Raw genomic sequence first — 18,301 nt, forward strand, 5'->3', positions numbered from 1 at the left:
AGTTTAAAACTTTTAATTTAAAAGGCTAATTACCCGAAAAAGAAAAACTAGTTTGGAACATATTCAACACCTACCCAATATTTTTTCAAGAAGATTTCTCTTTCTTTGTTGTTTCCAGTCGCTATGCTTATTCGCACACTTTGCAACAACTCTCCATACTTTTTACTCAGCCTAACCTTTGGGTACGGGGTGGTAGCACGAAGGAAGCGACTGCTGAAGGTTCTTCCCTCTATTGACGCTTTCTTTTGGAAGCTTCTCGCCTGCTCCATAATCAGCGTGCTCTCCAAGTACCTCTTCAATGGACCGCGTCCCGAGTGCAAGACCTACACCATCCCCGAAGGCTGGGTAAAGAAAGGAGGTCTTAGCTCAGCAGGACGATTCACCCGGATCCTGATTGAACCCAAGGCTGAGCACGCGTTTTTGAAGATGCAGCCGCTAAGGGAGGTGTACAGCATGCCTCTGTCCCTGTTCCAGCTTAAAAGCAGGTACACCCCAAACACTGGAACCCCAAGCAGCCACAGTGTTCTTTCAGGGTATGTTTTTGCCAAGTCACTCAGGGCGCGGACCCTTGGGGGGGTGGGCATCTGCTTTTCCTTGGCTGTTAGTCTATCTAGGATCTTTTACAGGTACCACTACTTCTACCAGGTGGCTATAGGCCTGGGGATTGGCGTGCTGGTGGAGAGGCTTCCTTTTATGTAGCTATGCCCCGCAGCTATTTCCAGACTTTTCCAAATGCCAACTAAATAAGCTTCATTCGCCACATATACCTTTCATAAATAAAAGTATTTAATATGGAAGAGCTCATTGAAAAGGTCAACGAGCTCCAAGGTCTCTGTGCCGATCTGCCTATGCCCATAAATCTGCCCCAGATCGTGGTTGTGGGTGCCCAGAGTTCAGGTAAAAGCAGCATTCTTGAGAATATCGTTGGAGGAGACTTTCTTCCGCGTGGACCAGGGATGGTTACCAAAAGACCCCTGATGATACAAATCGTCCCAAGCAAAGACGAAAGCAGCCCGGTGCAGGCAGTGTTTGGGCACGCCCCACATACCTACTACCACGGGCTTGAAGGTATCAGAGAAGAAATCGCCAACGAAACCAACCGACTCCTTGGGGATAAAAACGATGTCTCGGCAGTGCCCATTGTCCTAAAGGTCTACCGAAAGAAGGCTCTGCCGCTCACGCTAATCGACCTGCCAGGGATGGTCAAAGTTCGGGCTGAGGGGCAGCCTGAGGGTATTGTAAAAAAAATAGACGATATCATCAGAGACTACGTCCGCCACAAAAACACCATCATTCTTGCAGTTACACCAGCAACCACCGATCTTTCCAGCTCAGACGGTCTTATGATGGCCAAAGAGTTCGATCCCGGGCTAGAAAGAACCCTGTGCGTCCTCACCAAGGTCGATCTAATGGACCCGGGAACAAACCTTATCTCAATTCTCCAGGGCAAGGTGGTTAAGGTCAAGCTCGGGTTTATTCCAGTTATTTGCCGGGGAGAGCTAGCGCTTAAAGACGGCACCGCAATCGCTGACGCTCTCGCCCGAGAAAAGGACTTTTTCAGCAGCCACTCCAGCTACGCCAGCAAAAAGGAGTTCTGTGGCATGCCCCACCTTCTTAGAACCCTCCACACCGTCCTCAGAGAGTGCATCGTCAAAAGCATTCCCTACCTCCAGGAGCGGATTGACACACTGCTGGAAAAAGTCCGCAGCCAGCTCGGGGACTTAGGGCCAGAAGTCTTTGACCGGCAACAAGCCGTTATGCAAATGATCATGGAGTTTAAACAAACTGTTGATGCTAAAATTTCAGGTACGCACACGCCCGGACAAAAACAGGCCAACTTAGAGATAGTCGATGGTGCAAGAATTTCTTACACTGTAGATGTAGCCTTCTCCAAGGTAATCAGGGAGCTAAACGCCTTTGATGCTGCCGACTCGGAAATGGAAACGGTGCTTTTTAACGCATCGGGCGTCTTTGGCGGGTCGGGACACACCCTGGGCCTGGGGCACTTTCTGGGTCTCGCACTTAACCGCATGCAGCCCCACTGTCTCTCGGCCCTGGGAAACGTCGTTACAGAGATGCAGCTAATGATGAATGCTTCCACCGCCCACCCAAAACTATCCCGATTTCCCCGGTTTAGGCGTGCAGTGGAAAAAAGCATTGCCGAGCTTCTTAGAGAAAGAAGCCTGGCTGCCGCCGAGGGAATCAAGCGGTTCCTCCACTGGAACGCCCTGTACATCCGTCCCCCCGTCATCCACCCAGAACTAGCCCGAGCACAGGCCCCAGAAATAACCGTGTCAGCACAAAAATCAGCTAGCAACGGTTTTTTCGGGTTTGCCAGTAATCCGGGTTTTTCGGGTGCCTCAGGATCGGGTGCGGGTACTTCGGAACATTCAGGATCGGGCTCAGAGCCATCCCCAAACGCCTCCATAAGCCTGCCCATGGACCTAGGAGGCGCGCCCTCAACCAGCCTGGCCTCCCTGAAACAAGCTATCCACATCCACACCGAGCACATGAAGAACACCGTTGTTGAACAAGTCCCTAAGATTATTGTTTACGAGATAGTCCACCAAACCGTGGTGGAGGTTCAGAATAGGCTTATTAGAGAGCTCTACCACCCACAAACCCTTGAAAGCCTCCTTGAAGAAGAGCCAGACGTCCTTTCCAGGCGACAAACACTCTCCAAGGCCCTAGCCTCCCTCGAAAAAGCCCTTCTGATCATCCTGGACCTCTAACGACGACAAGTCGATTGGAGAAGCGCGCTTTCGTCCCATTGGTTGCTGCAGAGCCAGGGGGCCCTGGAAGACCCACAGAGATTCTATTTGTCAGTTGCTTTTTCTTGTGTTGTTATTTTCCTCTGTTTTATTATTGCCGATGCACCGAGTGACTGTGAAGTACATGCAGGAAAGCTTTGAGGTGGAAGTAGAGGACAGCGAGACAATTGATGATCTCAAGAAGAAGATAGCTGAAAAAGTCCAAATACTTCCAGACCGCCAGAGACTCACCCACAAAGGATGCGCTCTCTCTCACGGCACAAAAACCATCCACGAAGCACAAATCCAAGCCACCTCCACCATCTACGTAAACAAAATAGAGCAACAAACAGGGCCCAAGGAAATCGTTGGCGAAGTGCAACCGAAGCAGGAAGTGAACAACGGCCTGGGAATGATGAAAGATCCAGCAATGAAAAAGATTTTCAGCAACCCTGACGTCATGAAAGGTATCCTAGAAATGTTTCCAGATATGAAAAAAGAAAACCCCGAAATCAAAAAGCTTATGGAAAGCTCGCAAATGCTTGAGGAAATGGCCAAAATAGCCGAGGACCCCCAGTACATGAACACCCAAATGAAAAACGTTGACATTGCCATGGCTAAGCTAGAAACTATCCCCGGAGGTTTCAACATGCTCAGGAGCATGCTCAAGACCCAGACCGACCCGAACGCAGGCCTGGTTGGAGGCGCCGACTCAACGATCTTCTCAGAGGGAGGTGCTATCACCGCAGAAACAAAGCAGGGACCTGTGCCCAACCCCTGGGGAACCTACAACTTCAACCCTTTGGTGGAGTACCGACAGCAGGTCGAGTACATGACAGAGTGTGGGTTCACAGACACAAGTGCTAACATCAGGCTCCTAATCAAGCACCAAGGCGACGTCGATGAGGCAATTAGTGAAATGGTTTGTGCCCAGTCAACGTCTCCCGTCACAGATAGCGAGTCCCGCTCCTAGGCCCCTACCACAGACCGACCCTGACCGGCACACAAAAATAAAGCTGTTTGCTTTGGGGTCTTTATTACCTGGTAGCTATCTCAAAAACTTCTTATTGATAAGAGCAATGGTCTTGGTAATTGACAGAGCACACCCAATGTTTTCCAAATGCATCTCAGCTTCTGCATGGCTCTCTTTAAGCAAAAGCTCATCAAGGGTTACCGTTTCCGAGGCTGAAAGCATCCCCAGAACAAAGACGCTAATGACAATGCCCCCGGTGCTGTCCCCGGCAAAGGAAAGCTCAATACTCTCTAGCTGTGACGGCAGCCAGTTGTACATCCGGCAGAGCACTCCCTTTTCAAGCAGGGCGGTGGCACTCTTGGTGCACGTCTTGGTAACTGACATGATTTTGGTGGAAAGCATGGTCAAATACTCGGTGCACGTCTTCTGCCTCATTTCAATGTCCTTCCTGGCGCTTTCCAAACGAGAGATAGCTTTTTCCGTTGCTAGAATCTCTCTTTTTCTTGAGAAAGACAATCTAACCCGATAAAAGATGTCTCGTGCAGTGATTGCTAGGATTTCTTCACACGTATCTGGATTCTTTACAATTCCTAGATCGTACAACCGAATCAGAAGCACTTTCAGGTCATCTTTGTACTTTTCAATGTCTACTCCGCTTATCTTTTTGAAGGATTCTTCTTCCTCTTTGGTCGCTCTCCTCTGCAGGAGCTCTGAGACGTTGCGCCCACTGCTGCACAGCAGAAGCCTTACCAGGCACCACTTAGCAACTCGTTTTTCAACGGATCCTTCATCAATGGATGCAGAGGCCAGGCCTCCAGGTACCACAAAGACAAGCTTAAAGGGTAGGGGCGTACAGCTGGTGACAAGATCCTGGACCTCTTCAGGCACCGAGGCACAGGCTGCCAGGGCTATCAGTAGGTGGTTGACCTCTTCGCCTGAAAGACAGAGAAGGTTGCTCATTGACCGGTTCTCAATGTACTGGGCGCGGTAGTACTCTGAGATGGAGCAGACCTCAACCAGGTCAAGAATCATACTTCGCCAGAGATTTTGGTGGTCCTGAGAACTGCTACCTGAAAAAAGCTTTCCAACGGCCGTGCACGCATCAAGAAGAACCTGTTTGTCGCCTGGAAGCTCTTTTCCTGTGAAGGTTTCAGGCGCGACAATTAAAGGGGCAAAGAAGACCTCCCACAAAACGGAAAAAAGCGTTTTCAGGTTTTCTTCGCTTCTGTCTCGGTGTTTTTCTGCAAGGCCCATGTAGAGAGCCTGGCCATAGAACCTGAGGGGGTAGGGCAAAAGGTGGGCGTTGTGCTGCAGGATCTCCAGAATGCCCACCTCAAGGGGGGCTCCTGCGACGTGTCCACTTAAAATGTATGCGCGTATCTTGTTCTGGACGTCTAAGGTGCCGTGAGCAACCAGCAGGCGACGAATGGCCTTCCCAGCGAGGTAGTCAATCGGTCGACTGGTGGTTTTGGTCTCAGACAGGAGCAGCTCTTCAATCACCCGGAGACAGGAGTACTCCTCACGCAGGGTCTTTCCAGACCCAAACAGCGGGAGGAGTCTTCGGTTCACAAAGACCTCAGCCTCCCTCTGCTTCATTGAAAGAATCATTTGCGAGAGAATGGTCGGGTCATCGTGCATGCAGGCAAAGAGCTTCTGCAGGGACTTAAACTGCATGTAGGTACCTGCCGCTTCTTTTTCCTTCTTTTTTGAGCCTGCACCAATCTTGTTTTTTATCAGGAGAGAGATTCTGTTTTCCAGGCTAGAAAGCCGTTTTTCTTTCACTGCATTCTCTGTGAACAGGCTGGAAAGGATTTTGTTCAGCTCGTCAATGATGCACTCGTCCTGTTCCTCCATTCCGCTCAGTAGGGGCAGCAGGCATCTTAGAGAGAAGATGCTGATAGGACTTTCGCCTTTTAGCTCAGAGAACATTTTCAGGGCCAGAAGTGTGCGCACACAGGCCTGGATGGTTGCAACGGGTTTTCGGTACATCTCCCTTTTCAGGTCGCTTTCAGACATCTCTTCGTATGCTATGCCCCCCTCCAGGGTCTGAGTCTGGGTTACGGTGCCGGTCTCGGACTGGGTGCCGGTCTGGGTGCCAGTCTCGGTCTGGGTCTTGGTGCCCGCTATGGTGTCCAATGCAGGCAGTAGGCTGGAAACAGATGCAGAGACGGGGAAAGTGTCCTCGTCCTGAGAGTTGCGGGAACTTTGGGAGGTGCCAGGTGCGTATATGGTGGCAAAGGCATCGGGGCGGTCAATGGCGCTTGAAATGTTGCTGAAGCGAGGAAGGGTAATGCCTGAGGCTTCAATCTCTTTTTCTTTCTTGGCAATCTGCTCCTCGGTAAACTGGGCCGTTCCGACCAGGCTTTTCAGCTTCCCCGAAACCTTTTTCTTTGATAAAAAGTGGGCTAGGGCGTGGATGCAGTAGATGACCTTTGGAATGTTCTTCTGCTCGTAAAGATCAACCAGCTCAAACAAAAAAACAAACGGTAGACCAACTTCTTTGGTAAACCTGAAAAAAGCGTTGATGTTGTCTGTGTGGCGGTATTGCAGCGTTTTGTCTTCAAAGATCTTCTCTACTAGCTTTGGATAGAAGTTTCTAACTAACTTAGCCAGAAAAACGCCGTCTCGGAGCGACTCTTCAAAGACTTCTGCTGATATCTCTTCGCCAATCTCTTTCTGTAGCCAGACTTTTGCCTCTTCCAAATGGCACAAGTACTCGTAAATTCTATTTTTCTTTCTTTCTCTGTCCATCTCTTCTGCTGAGAGCATCCTGTCATCTTCAATGGTGCTATAGTAGGCTCCTGCTCCTTGCATGATCATAGGTAAAAATAAAAGGAATTAAATTATTTATAGCGATAAATAGAGTTACATTTGATTTTTTTATATTATTAATGAGCAAAGTAATAAGGATTGTAGCGTTCATAGCAGTTATACTGACATTAACGATGGAAAAAGTCTTAGCAGATGCTGTGCCTATGGAGAAAGAGGTGGTTGAGTCTTCAAGTACCTTAGCTTCAGAGGGTGGGGCAGCCAAGCATCATTCGCACAGCTATCTCTCAAGCGACTCTGCTGAGGAGAAGGTTGAGGCGGTGAGTGAGGCAGAGAGTGAGGCAGTGGGTGAGGAGAACGCCAAAAAAACTGCCACCCAGTGCACCAGCTGTCCATGCAGCGAGCCAGCAGTGACCAAAGACCTCCAAATCGTTGAAATGACAATTGGATACACCTACCAGGGCACAGAGGTTAGAGAAACCATTGAAATAGCTCTTTTCAACAAGCAGTACCCCGTTACTACAACTAACTTCAGAAAACTTTGCGAAGGGATCACAGTTACCCGAAATGGTAAAACACAAACCTTAAATTATGACAACGTTCCTTTCCACCGAATTGTGGATGAATTCGTTGTACAGGGCGGCGACATTATGGAAAAGAACGGAAGAGGCTCTGTTAGTGCAGTGTCTCCCCACGGAAGAGAGTTTCCCGATGAAAAAGATGCCCTTAATGGTGAGGGGCCTGCCAGGACCCACTCTATGGAGGGAATGGTTGCTATGGCCAATAGGGGACCAAACACTAACGGCTCACAGTTCTACTTCACTCTGGGGCCTAAGGTAGGAGAAAGCGACCGCTTCTTTGCCGGGCTTAACGGAAAACATACCGTTTTTGGCAAAATCATCAAAGGCATGCCAGCTATCAGGGAGATAGTCCGGCGGTACAACGAGCATGCTTTCAATGACAGTGACATGCCCAAGATCCTCAGCACCTCTGTTACCTGCAGACACGCCACCGAAGAAGACGTCAACGCTACAGAAGCGGCTAATGACTCCGAAGCGGTCAATGGTTCCGAAGCGGCCAATGAATCTGACAACCTTGATCTCTAATAAAGGCACCCCACCACCCTGCCCCGCCACAGCCCACAATGTCATTCACATTTTAGACTGCTAATCATACCCGAAAGCGTTTGTAGGGTCTCTGGGGCGTCAAGTGCACCCATGTCTGTCATTGACTTAAGCACTGCTGGGGGACAGGCCTCTTTGCACGTTCTAAGAAGCAGCTGGGCCGTGTCCTCAAGGTATCTTGAGAGCCTGGATGGGTTGTAGAGACAGTTTTCAGGGAGCGCCCTAAAATTCCACAGCCCCTTAACTAGCCGCTCAAAAAGGTGGTACTCCACCCGCCGCATTGCCGAAAGAACGGAAAAAGCAGCGACGCGGTCCTCTGCAGCCTTACAGAGCGCGTCAGCTCCTCGGAGCGCCTGTCTAAGCATCCAGAAGTACTCAAAGCCTTCGCTCAGGGCCTGAACCAGGCCCTCAGTGACAATGCTGTACGGAAGGACCGGCTTATAAACCAGGATGAGTGAAGTGTTGCTCTCAACGACATCGATGAAAAGATCTATCCTCCGCCCAAAGCACCTCTCAAGAGACTCGTCCACCATTGAAGGAACCTCGTCGTTGTACCTGAGAGTTGATAGAGACCGGAAAAGATCGTTGGAAAAATCATCCCTAAAAAGGAAAAAGATGTCGCGAAGTAAATCAGCATGCTCAAAAATCTGGTGCTTCTCAAAGTACTCCCGCCTAAGCACCCCCTTGGTTTTCAGGTACATCTCATGCACCACCCCCACACTAAACGGTCTGTTTTTCATGGCATCAAGGTATGAGAGCTCTGACTCTGACTCAAGCAGCGCCAGCAACCGGTAACTCTTCCCCAGATAAAGCACTTCTTTCCCGGAAACGACCCCCATGGTAGTAGGAACGTCCTCCTCTACCAACACGTACTGGTCCCACAGTCTTCCAGGTACTTCTTTGATGAAACTACCTGAAAACCCCCCTCCCTTGATCCAGCTAAACACCCGGGCGGTGAGGGGCAGCTTGTAGGCGCTGAGCACCTCCCGGGAGAAAGACTCGGTCCACGGAGACCCCTCTAGCTCTGACGCAAGGTTAATCAACTGCCCCGCATTCCTCCCCCCTCCCTCAAGCGAGAAAAGCTCCTGTGAGAGATGGCACAAACGCGTGATCCACTTCATTCTTTTGGTGTTAACGATGTAGAACTCGAACAAATCACCCGACTCTTCGTTGTAGATCTCGTTTCGGTACGTCTCAAGGTGCTCCCGCATAACGCTGTAAAAGGCCTTGGTGCTCTCACTCTCCTCCTCTTTGGCCGTTTGGGCGGTTAGGTAGGCATAGGCCTGGCCCGTTTGATAGATCATGTAGCAAATATCGAACAGACCCTGCTCTATCTGCGACCTAAGCGCACTGCCTTTCCCTTCGGCTATTTCCCTGAACCATGAGAGGTAGACCCCAATGGCAGCGTTTTTGGCTGCTTTTAGGGCGGTGCTTTCTGAGTCAACAAAGACTCTGAGGGAGAGAAGCTTTTGCCCCTCGATTTTATCCCTGACCTTGAAAAGGAAGTAAAGGCCCTTGCGTATTTCTGGCGTGCTGCTTGCCAGAATTCTCTCTATTTGCGCCTGCCTCCCCTCGTCCAGGGAAGTGGCTAGCATTCGTATCTCGGTGACTGTTGGGGTGTATGGGACCAGTCGTGTGTATGGGAGGAGGTATTCCACGAGCGACTCTTTCTGCTCAATTGTCAGGGTTCTTCCTTTGTGTGTTGAGTATGCTTCTACAATGCTCTGGAGCATTCCTGCGCCCTCTCTGTCTTTGGTGCTTTCAATACGCATAAAAAATTATTCCCCGAACACTAACAAGAATGGAATGCCCGGGACGTCTCGGGACGTGTCCGGCAAGTGTTCGGCAAGTCTCGGCAAGTGTTCGGTAAGTCTCGGGACGTGTGCTAAGCAGAGTTAGATTTATTAGGTTTTTCGGGTTTTTGGGTTTTCGGGTTTTCGGGCTTTACTCTAGACCTATCTGTAGGGGAGGAATCATGGCTTCAAGTCTTTCTATGGCCTGTTCGTCCATTACGGTTAGACCGGCTCTGAGCTGCTCTATCCTCTCGCTGTGCTCCTTGATTCCTCTGGCAATGCCTTCAATTTTAGTGTTGATCCATGGAGCACTCTTGTTTTTCGAGTTCCTGAATCGTCTTAGCTCGGATCCAATGAAGTTGCTGTACTCGGGGAAGCCTAAGCTGTTTGAATGCATCTTTAGGTTGGAGAGTAGAAGGTCTAAACAGTTAGAAAAAACGTACTCTCGGTAGATCCGACTGGTAACGTACTTTTCCTGGACCTTAAGCGCGTTTTCTGGAACGGGGAGGAGTGGCACAGACGAGGGAGACTGCTTGTCCATTTGGTTCATCATGTACAGCAGATAGAAGGCCACTGGAATGAAGCAGTCAAAAGTGACAGCTAGCAGCTGTAAATGCCGGACCATCCCAATAACAAAGGGGAAGTGGGCTGTAGAGGTCTTAGCTATGTCCAGAAGCTTCCCTGCACAGCCTATTAGCGCTTTGTTGTACTCTCGGATGTTCTTGGTGTACTCCTGCCTCGCTCTGAGCAGCCCGTCCTTCTTCCTTCTTTCCTGGTAGATAACTGCATCAATTAGCAGCTCAATCTTTTTGTAGGTTACCCTTTTGAGCACTCTTTCCTTATCTGCTTTTTTGGTGTCTTCATAGCTTTCGATAAGTTCAGATATTTCCTTAACGGTTGTGTGGATGTCTTCAAAGAAGATGTTTATGTCTGAGTGTCTTTTGAATATTTCCGTTCTTAAAGGTTCTGTGCGCGCCTCAACGTCCGTTTTTAAGTTCATCTCTAAATCTACGATTTGCTGGGCAATTCTGCCAACTGTTAGCTCTTCTTGGGTGCTCATTAGTTCAGAAAAAATTTTAGCTCACTCCTTTTGACACGTTGCACATACCCACTTTTTTTTCGGGGTGGTCTTGAGACCAACACACGCACAGTGGTACCACTGCACTGGACAGTTGTTGTTGTCGCAGACAACCATCTCTCCAGCCATTGGGCGCTTGCACAGGCAGTAGATGTTCTCCTCGTCGTCTGAGTCGTCTGAGTCGATCTTTTGCTCGAGAAGCTTGGTTATTCGCCCGAGCTTTTGGGTAAGCGCGCCCTTAGCAATGCTTTCTTTGAACTCGTTCGACGAGTCTTTAAGACCTTCTGATGTTTGTTCCAGCTTCTGGTGGAGGTTCATTAGAATTGCTAGCTTCTTTCTGTCGGCATCAAGTATCCTCAGATAAGAAGTGTTGATTCGCTTTAGTGGGTTGTCTATTTCTCCTTTAATCAGAGAGAGAGACTTTGGCATTACATCCTCTTCCAGCGCTTCCATTATTTGGCTCATCTCTTTGTCAAGTATTTTCTTTTCTTCAGTGATTGACTTCTCTATCTCAAGTATCTGGGTCAGTGCTTTCTGTACAGTTCTTGGGGCTGTTTCTATCGTGCTTAAGTATTCCTCAAGAAGCATTCTAAAAATAAAAGAAATTTAGGAGATTAATAGGTAATAAGTGTGCCTCTATCTGCAGCGATCGAGAGTGTTTGTGGCACGAATGTAACAGAGGGTGAAATAAGTTCTTCTCCTGACTATTCGTGCAGGGAGTAAAAAAATAATCGAAAATATAGTCTCTGTTCAGGGTAGTCGAACACCCGAGTACCCCGAAACCCAATGTGAAGGGTCAAATGCTCCGAATAGTCTTTGGGTTTGTGGGTGGGCCTATTAGATGTAGTTGTGGTTGGCTAATGAATGAGAAGCAAAAAGACAGGTGGTCTATATAGCTGGGAGCTGGCATTCTCTCATGGTGCGTGTTTCTTTGGTAGTGGTTAGTCTCGCTCTGCTCGTTAGCTTGGTTTTAACGAAGAAGAGCAATCCTGTGACTAGGTCGGACTCATTTGAGTATACTCCCTTTTCGCGGTCTGCGTCTTTAACCGAAGAAACCCCTCCAAATACTGAGCCAATTTACACCGAGCCCATTAACAGTGCTCCCGAAGCGAACGCAGGGGGCGTTGAACTGCTTTACTCTGAGCCACTCGATTCTAAAAACTACACGAACGAAAACCCGCCCCCTCTGCCCCCACGCAACAACCCCAAAGCCTCTCCATCATCTGAAGGGTCCCAGAGCCCTTTGAGTGGCAGTGGCAGTGGCAAGGGAAAGGGAAAGGATAAGCCCAAGGATAAGCCCAAGGATAAGTCCAAGACCAAGGGGAAGTGGTGCTTTGGTAAGTGGGGTAAAAAAAACAGAGATATCCTGAGCAAAGACCCTGAAATCTAAAAAAATAAATGATTGGAAGTTAAAGCCCTGGAAAGACCCGAACTTATTTGTTATTCGGCAGGCTACCAGAGTCCAAGCGGTACGCCGTGGCCAATCACTGAAGCACTCAATCCGCCAACCAGAAAATATCACGTATAAATAGAGCTGCAAAAAGTCAGGTACAATGTTAGTAAAAAGTGTAAAGAAGTTCTCAGTTATCAGCGCCCTAGTGTGTCTCTTGTGCCTTTTCCTAAACCAAGCCACCTGTGCAGATGATGCCAAGGCAGATGCTGATAAGGCAGACTGTCCTAAAACAGACGCTGATAAGGCAGGCGCTGATAAGGCAGATGCATCCAAGCCTGGCGCAAACCCTGACGCCAAGAGCTAAGACTCTCCTAACCCAGAACGTTAGGACAAGTTTCGTGTACATCTGATTCGAGTGCCTAGATTTTCTAAGTCTCACTAATGTTTCGCATGTACATTGAAGCACCCCCATGCATACGTACACACAAAATGTACCGTACCGTTTAGTACGTACACACAAAATGTACCGTACCGTTTAATAAAGTATTCTTACTTTCTTTCATATAGAGATATGTTCGGGCTGTGTATGGGTATGGGTCGGGTTGTGTATGGATGTATTGGGCCAACCCGAACTAACCCATGCACAGCCCTGAAAAGTGGAAAAAATCAGTGATTGGCAGATAGCAAATAAGGAGATGCCTAGACTATTCGCTATTGTTCTATCCTTACATGAATATACACACTTGGACCAATAACAGGCGCACCCAATGCACTAATCAGCACATACCGTCTATAAATAGAGATGGTTCATTTCAGGTACGATGCTAGTAACAACTCTTAAAAAGTTCTCAGTTATCAGCGCCCTAGTGTGTCTCTTGTGCCTTGTCTCAGTCCGCCGAGCCTGCTTTGGTGGCGGTGGTAGTTCAGAACCACAAGAAGAAGGCGGTGAAGAAATGGCAATTGGTGGTCCCCGGCAGGAAGCTGGACCTGCTGCCGCTCCTGCAGGCCCCGAAGGTGAGTCTGGGTGCCCGGGTGGTGCCCCAGAGTCTGCACCGGGCTGTTCGGGTGGCAAATCTTCCGGCGGTGGCTGTCCTGGTGGCAGTGCTGTGCCCGAGCCTGAGCCTGGGTGCCCTGGTGGCAAATCTTCTAGTGGTGGCTGTTCTAATGGTGGTGCTCACCCTGAACCAGCGGGGTCTTCTAGTGGTGGATGCCCCTCCAGTGGTGGATGTTCGGGTTAGGACTTACAAGTCGCAGCACCTATTGAATTGGTTCAGAAAAGACCCAACACTGGCTAGAACAGTAGTACATAGTCCTGAAACCATAATCTAATTTACAGCTAATAAAAAATGCTTATGTAAACCTATCCTGTGTGGTTGTATGGTTGTATGGTGTTCGGGTTGTATGGCTGTGTGGTGTTCGGGTTGTATGGTTGTATGGTTGTATGGTTGTATGGTTGTATGGTTGTATGGTTGTCTGGTTGTCTGGTGTTCGGGTTGTAAAATGTCCATCAACCATACACATTGTGATCTGACTCTTTTTCACCGCGCCTCTAACTGTTAGATACCAAAAGAACGTTGGTTTTAACACGACAAGACTCTACCCGAACACCAGCCTCAACCCAACCCCAACCCATACACAGGTTCACAAACCCTGGAAATTGAAAAAATCAGTGATTGGCAGATAGCAAATAAGGAGATGCCTAGACTATTCGCTATTGTTCTATCCTTACATGAATATACATACTTGGACCAATAACAGGCGCACCCAATGCACTAATCAGCAAATATTGCCTATAAATAGAGCTGCAAAATCTTAGGTACAATGTTAGTAAAAAGTGTAAAGAAGTTCTCAGTTATCAGCGCTCTAGTGTGTCTCTTGTGCCTTGTCTCAGTCCGCCGAGCCTGCTTTGGTGGCGGTGGTAGTTCAGAACCACAAGAAGAAGGCGGCGAAGAAATGGCAATTGGTATTTACGGACAGGAAGGTGGTGCAGGGGCCGGTTCAGAAGACGGTGCAGGAGCTGCATCCGAGTGCTCTGGCGGCGCTTCTGCTACCCCAGAAAGCAGCAGTGGATCTAATACTGATGACGAGCCTGAACCCAAGAAAAAAGGTAAGGGTATGTGGCACAAACTCAAGAAAGAAACCCGCAAAGCTAAAGATAAGGTGAAAGGCCGCCTCTCGTCTAAACCATCAAGTGCCTAGTCCCAAAAAACTAATGGGTTGCCACCAATAAAGTACATGTTTAAAGGTGTCTTTCGCTCTGGTTGTTCCGCTATAAACCTAAGACTGCTTGTCTTGGTGCTTGGCCCGTGTGCATCTTTTTTATTTTGCTCTTCTTTTTATAGCTGAGAGAAGCTTATTTGAATAGCTCAGGTTAGTGAGAGCTGGCCTAGGGGTTTGGCACACCCGAACAAGTCTGTAATTAAAAACAAGGAGAAACCTGGTTTGTTGTCTTTGACGGCCCTTTATTACATTAAGATGCTTATCTAAACCAATAAATGTCGATTTAATCGACCAATGAGAAAATATTTTCTATAAATAGAGATAGAGACCCCGAAAAACAATTATGGTAATAAATACAACAAAGTTTTCAGCTACAGTTTTTCTTGCATGTCTGCTCTGCATCTTCCTATCCATGATTACATGCGCCGAGCCCGAAAACGCAGCTGCAATAGATGAAGAACACAACCCAAATCCTCCCAACAGCGCACAGGACACCGCTCCTGGCAATGAAGGCCCAGGGGATGGTAATGGTTCAGAGGGAGAGAATGCCCCAGATGACAAGAAAGAAGGCAAGGGCGCGTGGTACAAAGCCAAGAAAGAAGGGCGCAAAGCTAAAGAGTACTTACGGAACAAGTTCCGAACTAACCCGAACTAGCCCCAAGCCTGCCAAGAAGTCCTGGTTCTATAACTAACCTCGAGTCTTGTTGGCATTACGACTCTCTATGTTTCGGGCTAGTTAGTACATTGTCTGACCCTTTGCCGTGCCGACTGCTGTCGCCCGAAAAGCAACTAAGCCTTTACCGTGTCGAATATGGTAAATAAAACATTCTAGTCGTCTGTGGTGGTGTAATCCAAACTGGTACATTTACAAAAAAACATACACTTTCGGGTTTGTTCGGGGTGGGTGGGACAATTAGTGGGTAATGTACAATTGTGTTCGAGGTGGGGTAGTACAATTGTTCGGGTGATGTGCAACAGCACACTGCCCCGAGCTAACCCATCAAGTAATTGGCTAGCATTTAAACCATTCGACAATTACCCCATGAACAGACAAGAGCAGATGATAGAGAGCTATAAAATGGAAAAAGCTTGCCAAGAACGCCGGGAGAACAGAGAAAAGGCGATCGTTCGGGTACTAACAATAGTTTTGCCAGTTATATACCTTGGCTTATCTATGTGTGCATTGTTCTACACTGCTGAGTACCTATACAAGATGTGGAGCGAACACAGTTGGATTCTTACACATTGCAGAATGGTCACTTTGTTAGCATCCACTTGTATGTTTTTGGGGGTTTTTGCATTGATGATCATCCTGAATGTACTAAGAAGCGTCTCCTACGATTACTTGAAACGCCAGAAGGAAACTGGTTGGTTGAGTGCACTGGCTTATCGAATGAACCTATTTTACCAATGGCATGGCAGCGACTATAATGTTGGGGCTGTTTGTATCTTTATATCCCTAAAGATTGTGGTAGGTGTATTTATAGTGTTCGGGTTAGAACCTGATAACTACTACTTCCTAAGCCCTTTTGCGTTCTATTCCCTCCTGGGCTTTGGTGGTGTGGAGCTGTACCGCACCAAACACAAAAAGATGCAGAACCGGATATTTAAAGAGGTTCTACCGATAGCGTACCGATGGAACAGGAGATGCAACATTTTCGCCAAAGCCCTTGCTTTTGGAGGATGCGCATACGTCTTCTTCTACACTATGCTAGACACCGTGTTTAGCTCTCGCACAAACACATACGCCAAGTTTGCCCTGGGTCTTTATGTTCCATGGACACTTTCTGTCTACTACCTCACATGCATCCACCTGGGGTACAAAGCCTCTGAAAGCTTTTTCACTCAAAAGCTCTCTTCCAATAAGGAAAAAAAAGCCACACTGTTTAAAACCGCTACACTAACCACCTACGCCCGCAGAATAATCACGGGGGCCGTCCTGTTTAAGATCTTGATGCTTGAATGGGTTGGAGGACGTGTTCGGGCCGTGGGAAAAAGGCTGGGCCAAGGAGAGCCTACCATACCTCAGCGACGGACCCCGAAAAAGCCCAGAAGCAGCTACGACCAGATAGAGCTAGAGTGCCTGGGCTGGATCATTGAGGGAAACTTTCTTCAAACATGGACCCAGCCGGCAAAAGAAAACTACGCCACCAGGCTCTGGTTCGTTTCTAAAGCTTTCTCCACAGAAAGAGTCATCCTTTTCCTCGCTCTCCTCCCCACTATACTCTCTTACCAAGCACTCCTTTGGTCAATCTACCAGCCCAATGCCATACATGGGTTTGCCAAGCATAGGTACAGAGGCCACAACCGCTACAACCGCTACAACCACCACAACCACCACAACTGGGACAACCACAACTGGGACACCTGGAACAACTGGCTCAACCCCAACCTCAGCCCAAACCCAAACCCCAACCCCAACCCCAACCCCAACCCAACCCTCACGTACTTCTTCCAAACCATCTCTTACTACCAAGCTAGCACCTTGCCACACCTTGGTGCCAGCAGCCTACTCCCATATTTGCTCAAGGACATACTTGGTCTGGCTATAGTCTTTATCATTGGTGCTGCTGGCATTTCCATGTTCACCGCTTCCTTTAAGGGTCTTTTCATTCATCGGGACAACGCAATCAATGACCCTGAAAAAACCGCTGACAATTTTTTCAATGAAATCATCGAACAACTTGAAAAGATTCTTCTTAACAGGGAACCCGTTTCGAGCACGTCTCGGAACCCTCTCCATGATAAAGACCTGCAACAACTCTTAGATCATCTCTAACGGCCGCAAAACCCGTGGTCTAGTCTGTTTTATTCAAAGGTAATTCTTGAGCTTAGAAGCTTGGACTTTTTCTTAGCGGGCTGGCTCCAGGCCACGTTCTCGTCCTCCTCAACCCCAAGATACGCCACCAGCTCAGCCAGCCGGGCGTCTACGTCCCCAGCATACTCTTTCTTGGCGACTCTTAAGAAGCCCTTGTAGGTTTTAACGTACTTCTGGGCTAGAAGGTAGATTTCAGGCACGTTCTTTAAAATGGCCCGGACCCGATCTTCGATCGTTCGCGAGGACTTAAAGGGCCGGATCTCCGGAAAGCCTGGCGTCTGCTTCAGGGCAGCTGCTAGGCTCTCTTCCTGCCTAAGCAGCACCGTGACGGCCTTTCCCTTCGCCTTGTTCCGGGCCGTTCTTCCTATGCGGTGGGTGTGCGTCTCTGGGGAGTCTGGGGCATCGAGCTGGAGCACCAGGTTCACGTTCGGGAAGTCTAGGCCCCGGGCAGAGATGTCGGTGCTAAAAAGAAGCTTGGGCTCCGACCGGCAAAACTTCTCATACGTCTCCACCCGCTTCTTCTGTGACATGTTCCCACTGAGGTAAAGCAGAGGCAGCCCAAGCCGGAGCTTTTTAAAGAGCGCGTAAAAGAAAGAGACCTCTTTACACGTCGATAAAAAGACAATCGTTTTCCGGAGAAGGTTGGTCTTGATGGTGCGATACAGAAGGTCAAATTTCTGTGAAGGCGTAACATAAAAAGCCTTCTGCTCAAGTCTTGACCCAATCTCTTCAACCCCCTCGTCCTTAACACAGACAAACTCTGGGCTTTCCACGTCCCAGAGCTTCTTTGCCTTGGTGATGGCGTTGGTGGTGGCTGAAAAAAGCAGGGTCTGCCTCTTTTTGGTAATGTACTCAAGTATTCGGTCAATTGACTGCTTGAACCCCATCTCCATCAGCTTATCTGCCTCGTCAATTACCAGCACTTCAAGATTGTCCCCGGAAAAGTTCCAGACAGACTCAAGGTGCTCCAGAAGCCTTCCCGGCGTGCAAACAACTACATTTAGCATCGCAACCTTGTCTTTCTCTTTTTCAGCGTTTCTTCCGCCAATAAGCAGCCCCCCGCTAAGGTTGGTGTACTTCCCAACGCTTTGAAAGACCTCAAAGATTTGGAAGGCAAGCTCTCTTGTTGGCGTAATAACCAGCGCCCCTAGACCATCCTCCCTCTCCCACTTAGCTGAGAGAAGACGCTGCAGCACCGGAATCACAAAAGCAAGCGTTTTCCCAGAGCCTGTCTTAGCAGAACAAACGATGCTGCGTTTAGTTAGCGCCAAAGGAACAATCTTCTTTTGGACAAGTGTTGGTTCTGTAAACTTGCTCTGCGTCAGTCCTTTCAAGATCATTGGGTGCAGCTTGTACTTTTCAAAGCCCATAAAATTTTTGAAG

At 48.5% G+C, this 18,301-nt stretch overlaps 12 protein-coding genes across 12 annotated transcripts; 7 read left to right on the forward strand and 5 right to left on the reverse strand.

Annotated features, from left to right (window-relative positions):
• Window positions 1-123: 123 nt before the first annotated feature.
• NEDG_00724 (uncharacterized protein) lies at window positions 124-699 on the forward strand (the record flags this gene model as incomplete). The annotated part of the gene is made up of 1 exon (XM_067688142.1): window positions 124-699. One exon carries the CDS (start codon window positions 124-126, stop codon window positions 697-699), a length of 576 nt encoding a protein of 191 aa, XP_067544239.1.
• Window positions 700-791: 92 nt separating this feature from the next.
• On the forward strand, window positions 792-2,732 carry NEDG_00725 (dynamin 1-like protein; the record flags this gene model as incomplete). The annotated part of the gene is made up of 1 exon (XM_067688143.1): window positions 792-2,732. The coding sequence occupies one exon, from the start codon at window positions 792-794 to the stop codon at window positions 2,730-2,732; it is 1,941 nt and encodes a 646-aa protein (XP_067544240.1).
• A 139-nt stretch (window positions 2,733-2,871) lies between these two features.
• NEDG_00726 (ubiquilin) lies at window positions 2,872-3,723 on the forward strand (the record flags this gene model as incomplete). Its single annotated transcript, XM_067688144.1, has 1 exon — window positions 2,872-3,723. One exon carries the CDS (start codon window positions 2,872-2,874, stop codon window positions 3,721-3,723), a length of 852 nt encoding a protein of 283 aa, XP_067544241.1.
• Window positions 3,724-3,798: 75 nt separating this feature from the next.
• NEDG_00727 (Ras GTPase-activating-like protein IQGAP2/3) lies at window positions 3,799-6,537 on the reverse strand (the record flags this gene model as incomplete). Its single annotated transcript, XM_067688145.1, has 1 exon — window positions 3,799-6,537. The coding sequence occupies one exon, from the start codon at window positions 6,535-6,537 to the stop codon at window positions 3,799-3,801; it is 2,739 nt and encodes a 912-aa protein (XP_067544242.1).
• Window positions 6,538-6,614: 77 nt separating this feature from the next.
• NEDG_00728 (peptidyl-prolyl isomerase D) lies at window positions 6,615-7,598 on the forward strand (the record flags this gene model as incomplete). The annotated part of the gene is made up of 1 exon (XM_067688146.1): window positions 6,615-7,598. The coding sequence occupies one exon, from the start codon at window positions 6,615-6,617 to the stop codon at window positions 7,596-7,598; it is 984 nt and encodes a 327-aa protein (XP_067544243.1).
• A 41-nt stretch (window positions 7,599-7,639) lies between these two features.
• Window positions 7,640-9,388, reverse strand: NEDG_00729 (uncharacterized protein; the record flags this gene model as incomplete). The annotated part of the gene is made up of 1 exon (XM_067688147.1): window positions 7,640-9,388. One exon carries the CDS (start codon window positions 9,386-9,388, stop codon window positions 7,640-7,642), a length of 1,749 nt encoding a protein of 582 aa, XP_067544244.1.
• Window positions 9,389-9,560: 172 nt separating this feature from the next.
• NEDG_00730 (uncharacterized protein) lies at window positions 9,561-10,469 on the reverse strand (the record flags this gene model as incomplete). The annotated part of the gene is made up of 1 exon (XM_067688148.1): window positions 9,561-10,469. One exon carries the CDS (start codon window positions 10,467-10,469, stop codon window positions 9,561-9,563), a length of 909 nt encoding a protein of 302 aa, XP_067544245.1.
• Window positions 10,470-10,490: 21 nt separating this feature from the next.
• On the reverse strand, window positions 10,491-11,075 carry NEDG_00731 (uncharacterized protein; the record flags this gene model as incomplete). Its single annotated transcript, XM_067688149.1, has 1 exon — window positions 10,491-11,075. One exon carries the CDS (start codon window positions 11,073-11,075, stop codon window positions 10,491-10,493), a length of 585 nt encoding a protein of 194 aa, XP_067544246.1.
• A 328-nt stretch (window positions 11,076-11,403) lies between these two features.
• NEDG_00732 (uncharacterized protein) lies at window positions 11,404-11,877 on the forward strand (the record flags this gene model as incomplete). The annotated part of the gene is made up of 1 exon (XM_067688150.1): window positions 11,404-11,877. One exon carries the CDS (start codon window positions 11,404-11,406, stop codon window positions 11,875-11,877), a length of 474 nt encoding a protein of 157 aa, XP_067544247.1.
• Window positions 11,878-14,443: 2,566 nt separating this feature from the next.
• NEDG_00733 (uncharacterized protein) lies at window positions 14,444-14,755 on the forward strand (the record flags this gene model as incomplete). Its single annotated transcript, XM_067688151.1, has 1 exon — window positions 14,444-14,755. One exon carries the CDS (start codon window positions 14,444-14,446, stop codon window positions 14,753-14,755), a length of 312 nt encoding a protein of 103 aa, XP_067544248.1.
• Window positions 14,756-15,142: 387 nt separating this feature from the next.
• On the forward strand, window positions 15,143-16,879 carry NEDG_00734 (uncharacterized protein; the record flags this gene model as incomplete). The annotated part of the gene is made up of 1 exon (XM_067688152.1): window positions 15,143-16,879. One exon carries the CDS (start codon window positions 15,143-15,145, stop codon window positions 16,877-16,879), a length of 1,737 nt encoding a protein of 578 aa, XP_067544249.1.
• Window positions 16,880-16,908: 29 nt separating this feature from the next.
• NEDG_00735 (ATP-dependent RNA helicase DDX1/DBP4) lies at window positions 16,909-18,288 on the reverse strand (the record flags this gene model as incomplete). Its single annotated transcript, XM_067688153.1, has 1 exon — window positions 16,909-18,288. The coding sequence occupies one exon, from the start codon at window positions 18,286-18,288 to the stop codon at window positions 16,909-16,911; it is 1,380 nt and encodes a 459-aa protein (XP_067544250.1).
• Between the last annotated feature and the right edge of the window lie 13 nt (window positions 18,289-18,301).

The sequence above is a fragment of the Nematocida displodere genome (genome assembly GCF_001642395.1).
Source record: "Nematocida displodere strain JUm2807 chromosome Unknown 2, whole genome shotgun sequence".
Classification (NCBI taxonomy): Eukaryota; Fungi; Microsporidia; genus Nematocida; species Nematocida displodere.